Consider the following 23,859-nt stretch of genomic DNA (forward strand, 5'->3'; position numbering starts at 1 on the left):
TGTTATGGTTTTATTGTAACCATGTGTGGACTGGGGGGGATCTGGTAAAGATATTTGTGTTGAAGCTTTGAAACGCATATGTTTAGAAGTCTTCTCGGACACCCTAAATAACTTCAGTGTTTTTAAATGACCTCTATTTAAAAACAGAGATGAAACTTTTTTTAAATATTTGAGGGAGCAGGTGATGGTGTAGCTCTGTAAACCTCCACAGTACCAAATGCAAAAATCTGAGATAAAAATGACTAAATGGAAGGGTCATCCTCTCCACCAGCTTCCAGTGTTTACTGGAATCTATAGAGTGTAGAGAGTATATTTTCAAAAACTTGCAGTTTTGGAACTTGGTGCTTTGGTTAGCTGCAAATGGATGCAAATGAGCAGCTAAAGGCGAGCTGTAAGCCTCCACAAACATTGTTTGTTTTCTGAAATCACTCCTCATTACTGTCAAAATGCCATATTATGTGGGTGTATTTTACGACGTCCACACACAAGCCAGAGTGTGCATCAGGCCTCCATCTTCCATCTGTTACACTCCCCCTCAAGAGCAACACAAAGAGAGATTAAAGACACACAGAGATGGCGTAGGTGGCTGGTAGACAGGACAGGATGTCGGAACAGCTCAAAGAATGGACACCGAAGCCTGGCATCGTTGGTTTTCCTTTTATTTTTCTCAGCATATTCATAATTCAACACGTGACAGACAGGAAACACTAACATAAACATTCTGAATGAAAGAGAAGAAATCATGTGACCCATCGGCCAAAGACATGCGGCGGCGATGCCAGTTTCAAAACTTAGAATAAATTTGCCCAAAGGCTGGATGGGTTAAGCGGCAACTTTTAGAGGCTGAGAGATGTAAAAACACGACTGCTTTAAAGAAGTTATACTGTCAAGAAAACAGATGCTGTTTGGAAGAGGCAAACCACCGTTGGTTTTTTTGCCTCTAAAAGTTGCAGTTATGGTCACAGCCTTGAGGGAAATATGACAGATTCATGCCCTTTTCTGCTGCAAAGGAAGTGCTTACGTACCCATGTTAGGGCTAGACAGCCATAGAAATTGAATGTGAGGAATTTACAGTGCTGTAATGAGATATACAACATATTATACACTGGTTCAGGTCAGAGGCTTATGCTGTTTGATGTAAGCTGGCTCCCTGTTTCTTTTTATATTTTCAAAACTGCAGATTCATCATGATTATCTGTTAACATTTCAGGTAGAGTTAGGGAAGCTCTGATAGATAATGCCTCCAGGTCATTATTCTTCAACACTGGCTCCTGCACATCTACACAAATTTCAAGATGACGGTGGAAAAACAAAATTTAAAGCAGCCGTTTCTTAAAAAGCCACTTCAATCTCAGAGTAGTGCTTTTTTTTTATGTCAGCACTGGACATGTGTCTCTTCTCCCATATTAAAAGACTCACTCCCCACAAATGCAGCCCTAACCACCCCCTCCCTCCCCACCTTAACCCACCCGCTCCCAAAATAACTTTATACAAACTGATGAAACTTTATACAAACTGAAACTTCACGACTATTCACCATCGACACAAAGGTCACACAAAGTTCCGTCATTATGTTCAGCCATAAAAACGAAGAACCACACGCATCCCCTTGTTTTCCACACACACACACACACACACACACACGTTCTCTGCCACACACTCACATGCACCCAGATACTGTATTTACACATAAAGACACATTCCCAGGGGGTCAAAGACAGGCAGCACTTGTAGCCAGATTTATGTTTCTATTGCATTACGGCTCATCATCGCATCCCTCTGTTGCCAAAGAGCTTGTTTAAGTGTTGTTGAGAGTTATGATGGCATTTATAGGATACAAAATAGGATTTGTTGAAAGAGCAGGAGGGTAGAAATTATTAGTGCAGATGCAGGTGGGGTGTGAATGTCAGAGAGTCTGTATCTGATCAGTCGTGGATGACGATGGGGCCGCGCATCCTCAGGCTGGGGTGAGGGTGTGGAGGGGCAAGGACAAGTCCCTGCGGTGGGCCCTGGGAGACCCTGCGCAGGGTGATTTGCTCGCAGGGCTGCCGGCAAGCGTGCCTCAGCTGGGAGCGAGACAACAGCCGTCGAGCCCTCCTGGAGGGGTGGAGACAAGATGGGGCATGAGTGAACAGGAAGCTATATAATTACAACAAAAACTCCAAATTTAATTGGACTGAAGGAAGATTTCTCACCATGAACTTTTGGTACTGATGGGATTTAATTATCTAATTATTTTTGTTTTTTTTATCTACATTTGAGTGGGCAATATTGTTTCTTTTTCTTTACCATACTTATCTCATCGTTGCTATGCATTGCTTTGTAACTTCAGATTAGTAAAACAAATCTAATCATATAATATATCATTGCAGCCAGGACTCAGTTGCTGATATTCTTAAAAAGTAATTCACAAGCAACATTGCCAATCGTATTCCAAAAACGTACATCTGAGTGCCATTTATATATATTCTAAGCTTTGTAAGTCATTTTACGCCATTAAAATGAGACACCAAATAGCTACGTCAATAGAAAAAAAAATCAATAAATGGCCGGACATCATCCTTTCACTGTACATGGTGCTCAGAAACAAATGGAAAAAAGGCTGAATGCATTGTAAGGACACGCAACATCTTTGTTTTGCTATTCATACGCTATTTTATGACACCTGCATAATTCCCTACGTCCTAGATTTCCCGAGACACTCTCTGTTGCATCCTTCTCTAAATGAACTTGTTTCCTCATACAGTGGATGTTGTCCTTTTTCTAATCCTTTATAAGCTTTGTCTTATTCTCACTGATCTGTCATTTTAAAATTTTTGCAGCAGTACTGTAGTTAGTTTGAAGAGCCCATATATTTGCAGATAAGTTTGTCTTTTCAGAGTCTACCACTAGAAAAAGTTTTAAATGCTTGAATGTTTAAAAGATATTTCATTTTTTTGCATATTGTACATTGCTGCAGCAACTCTTTCCACATTCTTTCTGAAATGCTGTGTTTAGACTCCTGTCTCTTGTATTACATGAAGGGAGTCTCTTGAGACACACTCGATATTTGTTATAAATGACTTATTTTCACTTATCTGCCATTCCATCCATATGTTTCAGCAAGTTAAAACAGCTAATCTTGCAAATATTGTTTGTCTGAAATGGCTAGTTTTATAAAGCTGGCTAAGAACAACACAGACACAATGACAGCTTAGTTCTCAGTATGGATTTGCAAGCAATCTGACAAAAAGGTATGCTGAATAATTTATTCATTTGGTTGTAAAACTGTTGCGAAGACCCAACATTCAATTCTGTTTTTTGCTTTGGATCCTTTTTCAGAGGAACAAAAAGCTTTCGGTTTTCTTTAGTGAAGCATACAACAAGCAGCAGCTTTATGATCTGTAGAGTTTAAATTAGTTCAAACGATTTAATATAAGCTCAAAAGTTCAATTTAAGGGCATCAGATTTTGCCAAATAGGTTTTCCTTTTTCAAGACGATTCACTTAAGTGCAACATTTACTGAGCACTAGGAATAGAAGTACAAATAAATGGGGTAAGAAAGAGGACCTTCTCTGCAGGATTTCCAGGCCTGTAAAAGAGCTCGGAGGTAATTTCCTGACTGCTGTGGGCTTTACGCTGTGGCAGTAAGAAGCTTTTAACTGTCCACAGAAAATGACTGCACTAAACCAAAAGCATGGAACACAGTCACAACTGTTTGACACAACGCTAATGACATTCGACTGACAAATGAAAGGTACACAACCACACAACGTACAGGTGACAATTCATGCAGACAATTAGGGATTCAAGCACTCTCGGTTCATTCCTGTTTCACTGCTCCCTCTTTGGATCCCTGCTGTTGATAAAATGAACACATTACATTACATTATATGCCTGCACGTCCAGGGGCACAGAATGTGTCTAAATATGCATGCAACAATCATGCATCTCCATGCGCACCTTTGAAGTGCTCTACACGCGAAGTCTGACTGTTACAAGACATGCACATACTATCGCTTAGGGCTCCAGCATAATATAAAACAGAGAAGAACAGAACACATTTAACATATCATCCAAAGCTCCTGTTTGTATGTTCAACTGGCTTTTGGGTAGAGGAAAGTAAAAGTGTATCTATCCACAAACATGACCTGTTATACTGACACGGTAATGATATCGCTGGGAAAATAGTTATTTTTATGACTGTATATAAGATGCAATGTTTTAGTATGTTGTAGTTCAGGCCAAGGATTACCAGATGATGTAGAAAAACAGAAAAAAAGGGGTCAAACTTCTTCTCATCTGCATCTATTTTCTCACACATCTTTCATTTGTGTGAAATATTGATTAATATTACCCTTAAAGCTGGACTCTCATAATATTACACAATTATCATGGCCAAAAGCATTCATGACAACGATATTTTTTCAATGTCAACAGCAAACTTAAAAAACTATTTATTGCTATTGGCTAATTCCTCATGGTTTGTTTTTTTATTTATTTCTCTATTTTGGTCGCCTTCACCTTTGATGAATAAATTACAAGCTGTACAAACCCCATTTGAAGTTAATAATGTTTTGATTTGATGAACTGAGATCAAATCACAATAAGTTTTTTATCAACACAATATTCATATCTTATTCCTTTATCACCACGAGTTTCATGGTCTAGAATCCTATCTGCGTCTGTGTTGATCCTGTGATGGAGTAGCAACCTGTCCAGGATGTACTTTTCCTCTCGCACAATGGTAGCTGGTATGGGCTCCAGGCACCCTGTGACACCGAGTAGGATAAAGCAGGTATAGAAAATGAATGAATGAATTCATTCTTCGATGAATAGCCCATAACAGGTTTGTATTTTCCTCAGAGGATGAATCTCACAGGCTTTAGTGATCCAAGACTCTTCCTTTTTCATCAGCAAAAGAGTATTTTTCATTTCAATAGTTGCTTTTCAGGATGTAATACACCTTAAATTTGATCATTCTTTCTTTCTTATTTTTGTCCACTTTAGGAAGTTGGGGTAGGAGTTTCGATGACGCTCCCACCCTGTCTTATTTAGCTCCATTTCCATTTCTATTGATCTCCCACTTCCCTGAATAAGTGTGAGTATATCTTCCAGCCCTTCTCTCTGCCCTGTGACACGTTGTGTTCTTCATCACTCGAGAGAAGGATAAAGGGACTGCGGACAAGAATGAAACTTCGATCATCCCTCATTAACATCAGAGTGGATATTTTATTCAGAGAGGAATTTGTCTCACTGAGTGAATGACAGTATAATATGAAGAAGGGTGCAGACTTGAGATTGATGCTGTCTCTGTCACACATCAACACGCAGTCATGTTGATCTTGGTGGTGAGTGAGTGATCCATGTGAGTGCACCCATGGTTAATGCGGTAATGATATTTCCACTCAGGGCACGGCAGTGCCTGGCTCCATCTGCGCCATTTAGCTGCTCTAATTTTAGCCTCGGCGGTCCAAAGGAGGCTGTGAGAGTCGGGTGCCATGGCTCATTTAGGCACCGGCTTAATGAAGAAACATCTTTCTTTCACACATATGGACACTGCATACTTTGATTAGTTATAAGCACGCACACACACACACACGCATATCTATTGGGTGTGTTCAGAGAAAAAAAAAACATATTTATTCAACTCGACATTCAATGATATTTACATCAAAATGTGTATTTAAGGCCAAAATTAGCAAAGACAAACAGAACATGAATGCCAGTAGGGTGCTCTTTGAGGTTCTGAGGAGATTTTAAGATGTGTGTATTTTTATTGCCTCCTCTTTAATAATTCATACTCCTTTGAAGGCTCGAGTAAATAATTTTTTCACATTGTGGAAAAGAAGGGAAAAAACAACAATATCATCTTATTCCAGTCAATCTCGAGGCTATAATTTGATGAGGGTCTGTCTACTGAAAAGCATATTCACTTTTCAGTCACTCAGCAGATTGCGTCATAAAATCTCATATTTCAGTCCTTGATTTCAACTGATTCAGTTTGAGTCACTAATAACATCCGACGAGCTATGCTGGAAGATCTGTAATGCTGCATCTAGGCACAGGGTTGCTAAAAGCTTATGTCACATGCTAAGATGCTCACAGTGACATGCTGGTCATTTCAGCAGCCGTAACGATGATGCATTCAAGCAGTGCTAATAGTATAACATGGTGTACACTTTCAGTCTCCTAAGTGCCAAAAGTGAACGTTGTGAGGGTGGAAGTGAATTGATGAAAATGTCAAGTCAGAGGATATGTGACTTGAATTCTTTCAATATAACTGAGGAGAATATGGGGTGAAAACAATCTCAGTCTGTGCTTTTGTTCACTTCTCACACTGAAGTAAATAGAATCAGAAATTTTAGTTAGCTGTCTAAAGGGGAAGGTCAGGGGCAAAAAAAAAACATCTATTTGTCTGTTTGCTACCACAAAAGGTTATCGAAGGATTTGCTCTATTCACTAACAAGTATGTTAGCATTTCTAACAAGTTAGTATTTGCTGACTTTGAATGAAGTTTCCAGGGAGGGCATTATATGGGGAGCATCAATGCATCAAATTTCATACAGTTGCAATCCACCTAATAGTTGTGACGATAAGTCACTAAAAACCAAAGACTGAATAGGGAGAATGAGAAGATATGTTACGCCATGTTGTATGCTGGGACATTAGCGTCATCTTGTAAGGAATGCTTTCCCATTACCTCCATTTAAGAGCATTGTTCCCTGGTTAGATTTTGTTTTGTTTGGCTATGTTTATGTTTATGTTTATGCATTTGGCAGCCTAAGCACTATCCTGAAGTTAGAATTCAAGGCTTGTGCAAACAAAAGAGCAAGCGAGAATGGAATATGTCAACTTTGCAACTTCGACTTCTTCATGAAAGACACATGCAGTAACTATGACATCATCTACTGATTTGTGGACACTTTTTTTTGCAACACTTCTTGTGAAGATAAAGGAAAGCAATGTAAAATTTGGATAGAAATGTTCTGTACATTAGTGTGAAACCCAATAATTAGACCCAACAATTTTTAATGAAACCAACCATCATGTGTCGTAAATACAAGTGGGCATTTGTAAGAATTCATATCACTCAAAAATCAGTTGAGAATTCAATGAGTTATGATGCTTTACGTTATGAATAGACATCCTGCCTCCATAGACATATCCATTCGTCTTTGTATTAACTGCGAAGAAAGTGAGCAAAAATATGGTCCGGTTAAAGATCGAAAATAAGAATCAGTTTAATCTTATTGATTGGTAATATGTCTGATACATCCATTGTTTTAATTTAACATTTGTGGCAACATATTAATCAGCTGCTGCTGACAAACATGGAGAGACTATCCTTCCATGAGCTTTGTGTGAGAGTGAGACATCAGGAATGTGGACCAAACCAGCTATGCCTTTCATCTAGCATAACTAGCATAAATAAATAGAATTCATAATTATATCATATTCAAGATCACATATTTACAATGTAATACTGAGATGGAAATTTCTTTCTTTTTCCAGGATGTGGGTGTCATTATCCACCGATCCTCCTGTGATTTTCTGCCTATAGCCAAACATCAGCCTCAAAACAAAAGCATCGCAGTTCTTTATATTTAGACCCATAAGGACATGATTCAGGAATTATATATTTTCACTTTAAGTGAAGGCTTGCTAACTGTTTTAGAAAAGAAGAGAACAATTATCAACTAGAGTATGCAACCAAGAGATTTTTAGTTGTATTAACAGCTAGTCAGTAACATCCTGATGAAACCGAACTGTTATTTATGCACGCGGCAGCTGTCTGAAGTCACCACAAGACAAAAATGACCTTTTTGGTCGCAGTTTATCTGCTTTTGCTCAGCTCTCACCATTAATTGCTTTCCCTTCACACACACGCACATCAAATCAGTCAATTATAGGTCAGTAAAGGGTCACCTTTGCTTACCTGGTCTCCCGGGTGACGAGGAAGAAGCTGTCATCAGGGGCATCGATCCAGTTGGGACGTCTCTTGCGGATCATCACTCCACCCCGGGTGCTTCCACTGCTGCTGTTGCGGCCGTTATGCTGCAAAAAGATAATCAAAAATAATTTGATTACAAAAAGCAGTGATGCAGATGTGCAAAATCTCTTCCAACAAATTGAAAAAGTTCACCAACCATAAGAGGTCCACCTGTTGAACCTGGGTTCTCTGAAAAAACAAAGTCACAGCAATGAGAGAAAGATGCAAAGTACACATGAGGGAAACTGTCAGCTAAGAATAGTATTGATTAGTTTATTCATTTTCCTATTTAGAAGTGGTGCAGCAAATTACTGTGTTTCAATTTCAGGAAAAATAGTGAAGTTACCAATAAAAAACAAAGTGTCACACTGAAGTTGAATCATCCAAATTATCCAAATGACCCCCATCTGCTGATTCGTTTTCATTAGAATTAGTTGTCATTCTCTCCAACGAGCTAGTTTAGATAAGAAATGGCAGAAAAGGTTATCAACTCCCGGTGCGATTCAGCTAATCTGATTTTACAAAGGAAAAGGATGACAAAAACATTTCATATGAACAATGTTTGGTCCCCAAGGTTAACTGACATCATTTGTAACTTAATTAAAAGAATGAAGGGATGCATTTTCCAATTCAGTGGGGGTTGGCTTTCACTAACAACTCTCTGCTTCATAGCAGGATTAAGTGAGGCAACAACAATCTTAAGGATAAATAAAGTGAAATTAGCTCAGATTTAGTTTCTTGAAGAAAAAAAGTCCTTGCATGTACCTGAGCGCCTGTCCGGCTCAGCCCTGCTGTGGTGATGGTAGCTGCGTTTTCCCAGCATGCCATGGGGGCCGTGTGGGAGAGAGGAGAGGAGGCGACGAGGGGGAGGCGTCTGCAGGCCTGCAGTGCGGTGGGAGCGAGGGGCGTGGGCCGCTGGACGGGACTCTGGAAGAGACACCACACTGGAGCTGCATGAACTAGCTCCTATAGACCATCTGAATAATGTATGCTGATAAATGACTGGTTTCAAACTTCAGGACTATAACGAGTCTGATAATGGTCAATCTTTTAGAGCTCAGACGCTGAATGTGTGTATGTTTACCTAGAAACTGCACAACACTGGTGAGAGTGCTCCTTTGGGCGGCTCTGGTTTTGGGTAGACGCGTCCCCTGCCCCTCCGACACCCTCAACATGTCTAAACCGAACACACACAGAAATTTGTGTCAGTCATTGCAGGGCCTCTCAGACTGCACAAATTCCCTCTCCTTCTTTTTTGAAACTTACATCCTACCTGACCAAGATCTGTATAAGATTTTAACCCATACAACTTGGCCTTTTGCTTGTGTAAATAAGGAGAAACGCAAGATGCAGAAACCAATTCAAGAGAGCACTGAGGTTTTAATGTGGTGAATTGCTTCCAGGGATGGCATGACCACTAAAAAAAAAATAATTCTAATCACCTTCCCCCCACATGCACATACAGATGTCAGTACATGCATGCATGCACACTCAAAAACATATCACAAGCACATATGAATAAAAAATGAGGGCGTTAAAAGAGTAGGCACCAAATGTTGAGACCATGCTGGGGAAGGAGGAGGGTGTTGGTGTGGTTTCTCCATGTGTGGTGGAGTTGATGGACAGATAACACAGACACATGAAGCACAAGGACTCGGAAAAAATGCTTTCAGGTGCGACTTTATTGGAAGTCTACTCTCACATTCACACAGTAATGAAAGAAAAGAGCAAATAGAGGTAGAAGATGAGATGAGAATATTGCAACAGTCGTTAGAAAATGACGGATGGGGAGGCAAACTGGAGAGAGAAATGAGTCTGAATGGCAAATCCTGTCCCCAGGATTTACAAGACAGAGGAGGCATATGGATGAATTTGTATGAATATTGCATGATCTGAACACAGGAAATTAGCTGAGCGAATGGGACGGCGTAGGTTCATCCTACAGCAGGAGACCTGGTCTCCTGATGGGTAAGCCTGTATATAGAGTAGGCGACGTGGTCAGCAGCAACAGAAGTCAAGAGCAGCTGCGTATTCTTTGCAGTCTTCTCTTCACCCCCATTCTTTCAAGTTTCAGCAGCTGAGATCTGTTTAAAGCTCGGTCTCAAACCAAACGTGAACCGTTTTATCTAAACACACTCAGAGAAACACACAGGATAACAGAATGAGGGGAGAAAACGCATGTGCAAAAAGAGACAAAACATTCAAAAAATGGTGATGGTCAACACACTGAAGCTGAGGTTCAGTATTTACAGTGAACATTTATGCCTGAGACAAATTGCCCAGACACGACAGCACAGGGTGGGTGCACCTTTACCAGGGCACCGTGCAAAATAGAGCTTCTCTTATTAAAATACATTTTATCTACCTCTAACTTCAGCAAATATACGGCTCAGACAAGAATGACTCCTATTGCAAGCTATTACAATCTACCTGTTAATTACAGTTATTATTACATGTGTATTTGCAAATGTATGCCGGTATGTCTGTAGACTTGTTAATCGCTAAATATTTGTGTATAATTTCAACAATGGCTTTCAGTTCACAGTTACCAAGAACCTTCACAGATTTAAGAATGGAAAAAAATAAAAAAATACGAATGAAAAGATGATCAAAACTCATAGTTATGAGGACAGGCAGTCTTTATTGGAAACGGGGTGGGAGAATACAAAAAAACAAAATAATAATAATAACAATAATAATAAAAACAGAAAGAGAGACAGACAGGGGGCAGAGATGGGGGTTGATGGCAGGGCAGTCAGGGTGAGGAGGGGTGGTGTGTGTCAGTGTGTGTCTGTGTATGCTGTGTTTTGTCTTCAGATGTGCATGTGTGGCCGTGTGGCAGAAGTTAGGAGGAAGTGAAAGAGCTCTTACACTCTGCCTTTATGGCCCCACAATTAATGGGGACAAAGGGTCGGCGCGCAGCACGGCGCAGCCTGATGATGTCACGGCACATGTGCCGGGCCAGCTTGGTGAGGCGGGTGGCCTGCAGCAGGAAAGCCTGCTTGGTCTTCATGGAGGACTTGGGGCTGCCGCTGTTACGCATCGGCACCATGTGGTTAGACTGGCGAGGAGCGTGACTCCTCGAGCGAGAATCCTGAGATCGAGGAGAGAAAACGGAGATGAACAAATGGCAGATTAAACTTGAGGGAAAAAAAGCCGAGACCCATGTGAACAAATAACAAAATGGTTCCATTTTAACATTAGCTTTGTCAACAGAATTTTGACTGAGCTAAAACTATTCAGACCAGCAATAAATTCTGCCCACATGGAAGACTATTCGGTTGTTCAAAGTGCATTTTAAAACTTAAAGTTCCATGTACAGGCTGCTGTCTAAAGCAGAGAGGTAGCTCTCTAAAGCAACTTTCTGAAACCATCGGAATATTATTAAAAGTCATAAAAGGAGATTTAAAGCAGGGTTGCTGTATTAGATTGTGTGCTACTGTACAGAGACTATTGAGCACTTCTTTATATCGAGGCTGAAAAGGCACAGGTCTAAGAGATTAAATTAATAAAGACTGCATTCCAACTGTCTTCAGTCAATTCCTCGGCATGTTCTTTACAAACAATCTCTGTCTACGTTCATTTGCTCGACGATGTAATAAAAATACAGCCACAAGGTGCCCGACGTCCTCTGAAGCCCTTATATTTCTGCTTACAATTAAATGAAAGATGTTATGACACAGCATCTCATAATTGGTCTGTTATCTCAACAGGAAAGGCGACGCAGTCAAACTGAAATGTGTTCATGGAATACTGTAAACACCATGCGTGATGGTGTCGACAGCTCCAGACATCAGTTAAATACCGGATATGTCGCACTTCACAGACCTACAGTTGTTTTTCTGTTAAAATCTGTAAAATTTGTTTTAACATTAAAACATGGTTGTGGGTCTTGCAAGCACCTTGATGTCGTCACGTTTTTATCTTCCCTGTATTTCAAACATGTTCAGGCTGATGCTCACATTGCTTGCTGGACTGGGGGAGGTCCTCTCCTCCGGGCCCTCAGCTCTGCTTGGCATCTTCAGACCACCGTACTTCTTCCAGTACATCCAGCAGGAAACGCACAAGCGGCACTGCATGTTTGGGGGCCCCCATGAGTACCACTGGGCCGACTGCATGGCTGTTAAAAGTACAAAACACATTATTGCTTGTTCGAGGAATTGCAGGAACAAACCTGTCTCAGACACTCAAGAGCATCGATCTTCTCCCCACTGTGTCCATCCTTCCATAAGGGATTTTATCAATATTCACGCTCCGGAAGGACTCGCGCAGCATGACAGTTATTGACTGTAGGCACCAAACAAACATCTGAAACACTGTTCACAAAGGTGCAGCAATAAAAACCCAACGTGAACAGACGTTGGGGTTTGATACAGTTTAGATTTAGATGATTTTTGGTTCAGCTTCAAGCAGCACAAACAGAAGCTCAATAACGAGATAATTTGAGAAGGAAATAAATGTTCTCTTCTTGCAGCTTTGTTAAAACTTTTTCTCTTTCTTGTGTAATTTTAAACCAAACAGCTACAAATTCTGAACTGTGTTTTGGGGAAAATAAATACATAAATCAAGAAACACTTTTCTGCGACTCAAATGGGCATTCACAGAATTAACAGACATTTTATCGTTAGCTGCACCACAAGTTGCAAAATGGGTCCAACATTAACTGATGAGAAGAATTAAAAGCACTCCAATAAGAGAAGTTTAAATTCAGAAAATGTTTTTGTTTCCCAACTCACATTGGGAGCCAAAGAAGGGAAAAAAATATTCTTAAAAGCTATTATTAAAAAAAGAAAGGTGTATATTAGAAGAACGCGTGTAGTTTGGAACCTTCAGAGGGCAGATATTTCTATTTTTATTTGCTCTGGTGTTTTAATTTCACGCCTGCGGTGCTGACTCAAACTAAACTTACTGTAGCAGCTCTCGCAGGCTCTGCCCCCCCCTGCTGTATGGTAGGCACCGGGGCCTGCTCCGTTCACCGTCGCCATCTTGCCATTGGTCATGGAGATCTGGTTGGGGTTGGGCTTGTTACTGTGAGAGAAGAAAGAAACCGCAATGAAAGCACTGGCACAGATACGGAAATAACTAAATATTCATACGAGTTTGAAATGAGGTAAAGAGACTTACTATGTGGGAATATAAACCTGCTTCAGTTTGCTTTCTGCTTCAGCTGCCTTAAGTCTCTTCTGCTCATGGAGAAACAAAATGAATTTATTCATTACAATCAAATAAAACAACTTTCACAAACATTCTCACTGACAAATCAAAGCCTGAATGTGGAACTCCAAATATCAACTTTAAATCAGCCAGCAAGGCCCACACTATTCCATCTCGTCTTTTTCCTTAAGTCATTGAAAAATGCATTAGGTTGATTTATCTTGTTGTCATCCGGACTGACCTCCGCACCGTCACTTCTGCTTATCTGACAACAACAAAGCATTTCCTCCCCCCAAACCACTTCGCACACAAAAAGGCCGTTTTTGCGATGGGGGTTATCACTCAGCCTTTGAACAGTTGTGCAACGTTTTCGCTGCCCTGGAGTGAAAAATGCTTGGTCAAGTCTCATCTTCTGCTGAAGGTGCAATTACATTTTTTTTTTAGAGAAAACCGTCACCACAAATGGGGAGTTTGAAAGATTGTATAATTTCACAGGCAATTTCAAATGTCTTATAAAAGATGTAAAAATGTTAAGACCAAACGCCTTTTTTTAAGGTCAACTTGAATAGACTAACATTCAATAATACATTTCTGGAAGAGCTAAACTAAATTTGCAGTTTCCTTTTATTGAGAGATGAGCCAGAAGTGAGTTTGTACAGTTCTATTGAGCTTGACATTCAATATTTGCTATGAGCACCTTTATTCTTCACACAGCCTGAACCCTCTTAAACAAGTTTTCTTGTAATTTGTTCCAGTGGACATCAAAGATAGATACTGTTCCAGTTTAAGTGATTTGCTCTTTGGGAATCCCCTTGTTGGTGCAAAATTACAATTCAGTCTCAATTTAAATGTAGAAAATGAAACAAATTAGACATCTTTGCAACAGGCTGCTAGTAACAAAGTGCCTAAACATAGAAATTAGGGGCTTTTTTAATAATTGAATGATTCATATGGCAGTCTAAAGTGACTTAGCTAACCTAAAAAATACATTCCTATGAAAATGACCAGTTACAAGGACTTGAACTAGAAATGAGTGAAAGAGTAAGCTCTTCAGAAAGCCTGGAGAACTGTTGATCAAGACCACTTTAAATGACTAGTGGGTCCTTGTAAGCAAACAAAGAAACGAGGGGTTACCTTTCATGTTCTGAAAACACTGCAGGCATCTTACCTGTTGCACATATCTGTCTGTGGTCTTCCACATGTAGTAGTACTCTATGATACTGGTCAGAGACTTCCATGGCAACTTCACAAGCAGAAAGAGTAAAATAGGTACGAGTAAAATAAGGTTGGAGAGAGGGAGAGACAGAAAGAAAATGAACGATATTAATAACTCATGTTCTTGCCATCTGGGCGCGAAGCCTTCATGTATATTTATGAGCGAGACATCGTGACCACTGAGGCTGAAAGCTACTGGCTTTGCTCTGTTCTGGCCGCAGACGAAAACATACACTGTGATTCATACATTTAATAAGTATTAATGAGCCCCTGCTGCCACAGAATCCTGGCTTTATTGTATAGTATAGGTGGAAAAGTTAAAAAGAACCCAATAGTCGCATTAGAGTATTAAAATTCCCAAATGTTTCCTTCAGCAGAATAGCAGCTCTAGTCAGCTTGATTTGATGGAATTTTTAAAAATTCCCATTGAGATCATTTCAGTGTGGAGGAAGCAAACATAAATATTAAAGAAAATCATAACAAAACATATATAATTTTATCTATACATCTTCATTGTTCTTTTGAATCACTTTAGCATTATTAGATTACAGATCATTATTGCAGATGATTGTCCTCCCAAGCAAGACAAAGTGTGAATGTAGTTATAAAAAGTACTTACAAAGTCTTGTCGGATGTCATTGAAGTCTTTTCCGTATTTCTCTAATGCCTCTTCGAACATGGCAGCTTCTGAGGCGCTCCACTCCTCCATCTCATCCCTGCAGAGCACTGGACCACCCGCTGGGACCAGCACACTTAGCGCACTGGACAGATCGTAATTATGGCGATGCAGTGTGTCCATTGCATGGAACTGGAACCAGTGTACACAGAGAGATGGTTACAGCCCATCGCTTAAATCCTGAATAGCTGTTGCAATGGTGAGTGTGTGTCCAGCTCACCAGTGTGATATCTCGTGAGGCTGCAGCTGCACTCATATGTAAGCTTGGCTGTCTGACTGAACTGCTGCAGTCCAACGCTCGGGCAAAAGTACCAACCGCCCTGAAAAAGTAACCAGAAACATCAACGGGGAATACATAACGCATGTGCGATTAGATTACAACTTAATCACACGTATTCAATTAGGAGGGCTTTTTGTTTTGGTTTCCAGTTTTGTCTTGTATTAAATATTGTAAACAAGCCACTGAACAAGCATGATAAACACTTGTAAAAAGTTTCTTCAAAGAGTCAAACAAAATCTCTTCTGAAGAAAACTACTGAAAATCACATATTCATAAAAACTGATACTAATGAACTTTCCCTCAAATCAAAATGTGTGTTTATCACTTTTATGATTCAGCTTTCCATCCGTAAAAAGTAGTGGAGCTGAACATTGCATCCTTTACATTTGGAGTATCCAAAAACATCCAAGCTCGGAATAAATTCCTGAGACGTTAAGTGGGAATTTTATTTAATAGGAGACACTGTTTCCGAGTGATGTGATCGGGAGGCTGTCACTGCAGCAGAGCAAGCTGAGAAGTGACCTACCGTGCCACCACTAAGAATTGGTCTATCTGTTTGTTAGTGAGAGGACACTCTGGATCCCAGAGCTTCTCTTCTAGTTTGGACTGGTCCCTGTCGTCTGCCTCACCTGCAAAACACAGAGGAAACATCTTACAGATCCCACAGGGACATGATTTCACACTGAAGATGAAAATAACGATTTATAATCCATGCACAATTCAAAAATGTTGAGTTCACGCTTATTTATTTATGAACCTGCTTACAAGAATAAAACTGAATATACAATAAACTGCATAGTATACCCTCTTGTAACATTTCAGGTACGTCTGCCTGAAAGCGGGGTCCCACTCTGATCTCCCCTTTGTCGGCCAGCAGAGTTTTCTGTGTTGGGTCGTACACCAGTGAGTAGAAGAAGGTATCCTGAGGAAACACAACACATCACTTTCAGACACTTACGGAACAGTTTAGGATGCTGGATTCTGAGCCTAATCTAAATGAAAAAAACTTCTCTCACACACTTTTGAACATAGAATTTGAATCTACTGCTGTTTTTCCATTGCAGAGTGTGACTTGACTTCATTCTATCCTCCGGCAGAGGTCGCGCCCCATCAACATGGACGCGCTCAGCTGCTCATTGCAGATTTGTGTAAGGTTTCGATGACACGGAGACAAGAAGCATAACTTCCCTATGCACGTGGGACATTATTCTGTGCAAATGTTTGACCAGCTCCGAGTTAAAACACAATGTATGGATAAACATAGCGACCTGTTTGCTGCAGAGCTGGCCAGGTGTAAATCCATCCTGTTCATTTCTAAACACACTCATGGACTCATGTGCCCACAGATCTGTGTGCACACATTTCTATACCACTTCTCTTCTCAGGGAAGATGGAAGTGTGTCAATGTCTGCAGTACAGCAGCCCTGATGTTACACCCACAGGTGAGGATTCTCTCACTTTTTAGTATGAGCTTAAGTCTCCTGGAACTTTAACTGAGGTAGAACTAACAAAAAAGTTTTTCTGTCCAAGACATTACACACAATAGGGAGAAAAAAAACAAACCGAGGCAAAAGCCTCATATCTCCAAGTTCTAATATTTCTTGTCCTATTTCCAATTTCAACTGATATCTACAATGTTCAGCTATGGAAATTAGTCATCTATGCAAAACAAAAATATACTTGAACATAAAGTTTTATCGACAAGGTAGCAGCCAAACTTGAATAAGTCAGTCAACAAAATAGTAAATAGACAAAAATTGTGTTTTTATAAATGTTTAGTTGAAAAAGCAAACATTACAAGTACTGATTACTATAACCATGAAGTAATCCGACACATCATGCTTGATAACTGAACTATATGCTTATGTTTCATTAAACAAATCATAGAAATCATTTGCCGATCAACTGAAAATCCGTTTAATCAGTTTGACATATCCAACATACAGTCATATAAGATGAGACCAGTTCAGTTTGTTAAATCAACAATGCAATGACAACGAAAGGGGTGTGATATACTTTGCATTTACCATACAAAGTATGACCAGACACATTCTATGATGCAATCCCAAACCCGCAAAGAACTAACGAGCAACATCAAATCTTTCTTCTGTCAGGCTTACCTCTTTGTCAAGGTATGAAAGAACGGATTCAGTCTCATTCAATAACGCAACACTGCACTTCCCCCTAATGGAGAGGGAGAAAGGGAAGCACGCACCATGTAAAACACAGACAAAGGAAGTGTGCAGTGCTTGGAATGTGTTTGCAGCTGAATGAGTGACTATCCACGGGCCCTGCCTGCAGATGATGAGCTCTATACCTTGTGTCTGAGCTGGTGTGTAATACCTGATGTGTGTCGCAGGTAGACTCTCGTACTGTCGGGAGAGGAAGAGCTCTCTGTGGCGAAGCTGGTGTTTCTGTTTCTCTGTTAAATCTATTTCTGTTGGGTTCTCCTTCTCCTCTTCCAACTCCTCTGCAAAGGCACAGGAAAATAGGGGAAAATGACATCATAAAAACATACTGAAAGATTGTTGTCCAAGTGGGAAAAGAAGCAGATAAATGACTGAACAACAGACCAATAAAGATAAACTTGGCACATTCGTCTATCTGAGATAATGACACTTTGGGACCGCTCTGTTCCCAGATATGACAAAAAAAACCACCAGAAGTTAAATGGCTTGAACGCTTCACAATCGCAAAATATTGCCATCATATACCAAGGAGATTTGAGTTGTGCTAAGAACTATGGCTAGAAATGGGATTTTAGGAACCGTGTTCATCAATGAATGCTGGAACAGCTGGTTTGCTGCAGCTGAGTCAGCACAACATGCCAGGCAGCAGATAAACATTGTAAATCACTGTAACACGGAGCAGACACTTATTCTGAATATAGATCATCTGCCAATGCAGCTATATTAAAAAAAAAGAAAGAAAATCAGTTGTTTTTCAGCATACAGGCTGTACTATAGCATCACATCCCACTACAAAGCAAATTCCTCGCTGTAGGCATGCAAACTAAGAGGTTCTAAATACTTCTGTGCACATGGTTTATGTATTTTGTTTGTCAGTGAAGTAAGACTCTGCCATTTCACTGGTATGTGGAGAAATAAATCTATATTTTGGAGGATTTTCTTAGAAGATACGGAAATGTGCCCATTCAAACACTTGCAAACTCATAAAATGGTGCGAGAGCGAGAAAACCCGAGAGAATTTTCCACGTTGAATTTTTTTAATGCTTTGAATGCAACAGACAATTATATTTGTCTTGTTTTGTGTTAGCAAATCAGCAGCAGCAATCTCTTTGGCATATAAAACTTAAACTATCTGTGTGGCTACTGGGGATGATCAACACTCTAAAATCATTCTTTGTTTCTATTACAGGAGGAATTGGAGGTACTAGCAATAACAACATGTCAAGGCAGGAAAAGAAGGGACAGCAACAGTTCAGCTGCAATTCTATTCTGAGACCATTTATATCTTATCTGCAAAATAGTAACAATGTGTTGTCAAATAAAAAGGACTTTAAAATAAAAAAAATTAAAATGAGCTGAAAAGATATGGTTTGCAAAATGCTACAGCTGCTTTCTGTTCTTGCAAAACTCCAAACACAATAACCATAATGGCAAATGTTGCCCATTGAAGGCAATGAAAATTCAACACCACAAGCAGGAACTATGACATTTTTTGATATTGTGAAATAACTGGTGGCTAAATACCACTCAGGGGAGACATTAGAGATTTGGATTAAATAACCTGTTAGTTCTCCAGCAGAGCTGATGTTTCACCAACAGATGCCTGCTGATTAATAAGAATGATAAACTAAACCGATGCAAATTTTACTGATAAAAATCAAACAACACAAAGGCCTCTAATCCTCCCCTCTGACCTCCACCATCAACCAATGATGCAGTGAAGTTATTATTTACTCAACTATAACCTGCACACTTCCATAAACCAGATTTTGTGGCAGTTTTCTGCTCGAACAAACCTAAACTATAAATCAGATTAGCTCTTCAGTTACAGGGTGGTAGGCAGAAATTAGTTCTACTGTTGTTTCAGCCTCTTCTGAGCAGCTGGCAGACGGACAACAAACAGCCTGCGGCGCTGCGATGGCATCGTTTGTGGTTCACTGTAAGTTTTAGGCTTTATGTTTTCAGAGTCTAGCTAAATCGGAAGGGAAAGAAAAGGAAAAATGGTCAGACTGCACACGTTTACGCCGTCTGTCCTCTCTGGTCCAACTGGGTCTCCTGCAGCTTTTTATCTGAATGGTGCTCATTAAAACTATTAGATTGCTTTAGCTGTGATGATTATTTATTTGTGTGATGGAGGAAATTAAAACGGACCTTCTCCTTGTAGTATGCATTTGAAAGTTTTATGTAGTATAGAAGTTCTTATTTTCAAGCTGCAGTGGAACACCTAATGCCACGATGCCATTTTCCCGGTAGTTTTCAGATGCAACTTAAGAACCACACTGTTTCATGATGAAAGCATCAAATATTCTATAATCCATTAATAACTGCTTAATTATGATTGCATTCATGAAAATGATCTTGTTTTGTCAAACTATTACAAAACAAGTAATTAGATCTAATAGATTCTATAAAAAGCTGTTTAAAACAATCGAGCAACCCAGACAGTTTGACAAGCAGCTCAAAACCTAATGACACTCACTTTAGAATGTCCTAAAACGGAAAAGAAGTATATCGTCACGTCTGCGAAGTTAAACCCAGAAAGTGCTGCCAACATTTTTCAGTTTCTTTAATAAATTAATCCACTTAGATTCCTTCACAATTCCCAGCACACTGGGTGCTTTGGTGTTGTTTTGGTCAGTCTTGCACCACCCCAAATTTCTGAACGCTGTGTAATGCATATGAAACACAGTGAGAGCAGAGGGGAAGCGTGTGTGAGCAGGTCCATCTCTACTGGCATCTGAATGACCCATCAAAACCCAGAAATGTGTAATCATGATACATATTACATCAAAAAAGCACTTACAAGGAAAACAGAGAAGTTGAAAACGGTATAGTTATGTCTGTGTACACAGAATGTACTGTAACGATCAATAGTGTTACAGTGCTGCTTAGGATGAAAACTGCACTGACTCCAGTGCACCTCACGCTCTGACGTAAACGGTTATGGAGTTGTGCTGACGTCACATTTCGCTCACACAATGGCCGCTGCAGCGAGCGTAACTGCGACTTAAACTAAAAGTCTGACTACTCACTTGCATGTTTATCTGCGAGCTGGATGAGGCTGTGAGAGATGTCTCTCCGTCTGTAGAAACAAACCACCTTAGCCTCCACATTGCCACTGGCGGTCTGAAACAGAGAAGACAAAAGATTTGGTTTGACTGAAAGAAGTGGCAACACCCTGCAAAAACCTCAAATTTCCCCAGGGAACTGCCTCCTTTGTGCGTTTGTCAAACTATGCCACTGTGACAGGCTGACCAGGGCAGCAACAGTGTTTTCTGAAAAGATGATTGATTTATTGTTGCACTGTATAATTAGGCCAACAGGCTTAAAGACAGCCAGTATTAAATATAGTGACTAATGCAGGGAGAATGGATGTGGGGGTACTGCTATTGTTTTTACAATAAGGATGAGGACAGGATAACAGAAATATGCTACATTACAATGAAACAGCTCAAATATCATCTGTGGTTAACTATTCTATCTCACCATTATAAACCAATGATGATGATAAGCAGCATACAGGCCAAACTGACTGCAGGTCAGCTAAATTAAACTTAATCCTACAGAAAGCTCCCCTTTTCTCACTTAAGATGACACTTTTTCTGATCTGATCAGACATTATCTCAACAGATCTGATAATGACCATTAGTCATTTCAGTATCTTAGCACATACTTAAAAATAGGTTAAGTGTGAGGAAAATAAATAAAAAGCCATATTACATTTACAAAAAAACTGATATCAGCTTTTCTTTAAAAAAAAAAACAAACATTTGATATCTTTAGTATAATTGTATAAGCACTCAATAATAATTATTGCCACGCCAAAATGGACACACTCACACATTAAGTGTACCCAGTGATAATGACAGTTAAGAGACAAGAGCACACCTGTGTCTACACAATAAGCACTTAAAGTCACTAAATGGACACACACAATGGCAAAGAAAGGGGGCTGGGGAAAGCAATGGAGAGGAATCCAAGATATTCACCCGCAGGCATGAACGCACAATGACACACAAACACAGCAGTACCTTGTTGAGTTCTTCTATCCGACGGATCAGGTAAGGGTTACTGGAGGAGTTTTCAAAGAATACATAATCTGCAACATCAGACACGCGCTGATTACTTCATGCATCAAATCACTATAACACTGACTAATCTTCAAAACAATGTCTGAGGATGGGCTTCTCACAAAAAGTCATCTGAGGAAGCTTAATTGGCTGCAGTGCTCTCACTCTTTCATTAAACATATCACAATGCAGCTATTAATATGTAATTTTATAAAGATGTAGGGAAAGTCACAACGCTCAGCGACAATACATTTATATGAAGTTATAAACATCGCATCACATCACATATAAAGTGAAAATGTAGCATTCAAGCACCACTACAAATACCAACTTCATCAGGTCAATTCAAATTCACATAAATGTGCAGTGGAAGTTCCAAAGTCTGCGGGACAGCATACAGTTTTGGTGTTCGATAATCAACTAGGGTTGTAGAAAAGTCCAAAACTTTCATTTTATAGGACATTTCACCCTCTCCTTAAGCATGAGTTTTACTTATCTGAGCAGAAAGTACAATAACTTTGCACAACTTCAGTCTATCATAAATGCTACATTCGAACACAGTCTGAATTACTGTACTCACTATGTTCCTGACAGAAACAATCTATTGCTGAGATTTCAAGAAGTATAGCATAGAGTTAAGGCTAATAATTTATCATTCAAATATATGCAATTACACTTCAGTTCTGATTCTGCTGCAGCCTATAATTGTATCGTTTTGAAATGGTTATTTGCAGCTTCCATCACTTTAATTTGCAAGTTTAACAGAATCAGGTCTGACTATATGAATCAAGTAAGAAAATAAAACTCTAAAAAACTTGTTTCACTGCATATCATTTTTCATTTAGACAGGGGAAAACTTCTAATAGGGTTTACGAAGATGGAGTTTACAACGAGTACCTGAAGGCTGCAGGACGGTGAGGAAAGTAATACACCTTAAATTGTTTCAGTGATAAAGTGCTGCCAGTATAACTTGTAGTTTATGTGGTATTTCTCGCATCGTATAATGACAATCCATCATCCTGATGTAGACTTAAAGGTTTGGCACCTATGAATCAACCCAGGCAGACGCAACAACGCCATGAATCGAGACAATAATTTGACGTTGAATTCCAGCAGACTGCTAACGAGCTAGCCAGCCAAAAGCCCAATTTGCTAATTAATTGCACTAAAAGTGAATGTGGGCGTACACTGTGGCAGTTCATATGTTTTAATATTGCCAAGATGGTTACATGCAATGCTCAAATGATGAACGAGTACAGAGGCGGAGATAATGGTAATCAGTGAAGCCACCGCTGGTGCTAACGTTAGCTAAATAAGGACTCGTACTAATGGCTGCATGCCAGAAGAGGCAAATACAAAGGAAGCCTCACACTGACCGTGATAACATTTTAACAACAGTATAAACATATGTATAGTCGTGAGGTCCCACGGTGTAACAGTTCTCAGTAACCACGGTGTTTGTATTCAAAAAGTGTTGCAGCAGTAAAAGGTGCAGACAACTGAAAAATGTTTACATTATAAGCTAGCCACTTAGCAAACTGGCGGCTAGCTGCTGTGGCCACGACAGACGCGAGGCCTGACCCATTTTGAATCCCAAATATTAAGAAATTCTCACCTTCCTGCTCCAACTAAACACATCCCAATTTGTGTGGCACAGTCGTACCTGACTGTTAAATGCAAAATAACTCAAATAATGCAGTACAGCAACCAAGAGGTGCAAATTTAAAAGGGTTTCTGTTTGATTAAAAAAAGAGATCCACATTGACGTACATACCTCCGACCCGGTACATGTTGGCCGCCATTTCTGCCCTCCCAGAGCGTTAACGTAAAGCATAAACTAAGATAAATTGAATAAATTAATAAAAAGAATAAAACTCGGTTTCTAAAAAGGTGCTTTAGAATAAAATCGAAGAGACTCCGGATGTGTACCCTATCGGGAGAATTTTGGCAAATCAACCCCCCCTCCTCCTCCGATTCACAGAACCCTTTACAATACAGTGAACTCACAGCAGCCAAAAGAAGTCGGATCAACCCGAAAAACCACTGACTGGTGACGAGGGAGGGGGCGCGCACGCGCAAACATCCACACAGACTCACGTAACACGCACGTACACAAACACTCCCACCTTCAAAAACGCTGCAGGTGAGATAGGTAAAAAAAAAAAAAATGTATCGCGAGGAAGCATCCCAAGTTCATTTCTTACATTAGTTGCTTTTGTCCGGCAGGTGTTATGTTTAGAAGTGCAAATGAGGCCATGTCTGGCAACACAAATGTGCACAATTTCATACATTTCCAAAGTAGA

At 39.9% G+C, this 23,859-nt stretch overlaps 1 protein-coding gene across 3 annotated transcripts; it reads right to left on the minus strand.

Moving 5' to 3' along the window:
- Positions 1-642: 642 nt before the first annotated feature.
- mta3 (metastasis associated 1 family, member 3) lies at positions 643-23,557 on the minus strand. Of its 3 annotated transcripts, none has more exons than XM_072372875.1 (19): positions 23,331-23,557; positions 21,518-21,585; positions 20,519-20,612; positions 17,641-17,767; positions 17,418-17,481; positions 16,102-16,219; positions 15,824-15,926; positions 15,238-15,337; positions 14,961-15,149; positions 14,295-14,369; positions 13,097-13,155; positions 12,882-13,000; positions 11,935-12,092; positions 10,844-11,066; positions 9,057-9,149; positions 8,738-8,899; positions 8,130-8,161; positions 7,919-8,037; positions 643-2,097 (listed from the first exon to the last, which is right to left on the minus strand). In XM_072372875.1, the coding sequence occupies exons 1-19, from the start codon at positions 23,356-23,358 to the stop codon at positions 1,926-1,928; spliced, it is 2,103 nt and encodes a 700-aa protein (XP_072228976.1). In that variant the 5' UTR covers positions 23,359-23,557; the 3' UTR covers positions 643-1,925. The 3 variants fall into 3 exon arrangements, 2 of the variants coding, with proteins under 2 accessions (XP_072228976.1, XP_072228977.1); XM_072372876.1 differs by lacking the exon at positions 643-2,097 and adding an exon at positions 7,148-7,166; XR_011909173.1 differs by lacking the exon at positions 643-2,097 and adding an exon at positions 8,319-8,426 and having other exon boundaries at positions 8,010-8,037.
- Between the last annotated feature and the right edge of the window lie 302 nt (positions 23,558-23,859).

The sequence above is a fragment of the Leuresthes tenuis genome, unplaced genomic scaffold (genome assembly GCF_036924035.1).
Source record: "Leuresthes tenuis unplaced genomic scaffold, fLeuTen1.0.hap1 SCAF_20, whole genome shotgun sequence".
NCBI classification, from domain to species: Eukaryota; Metazoa; Chordata; class Actinopteri; order Atheriniformes; family Atherinopsidae; genus Leuresthes; species Leuresthes tenuis.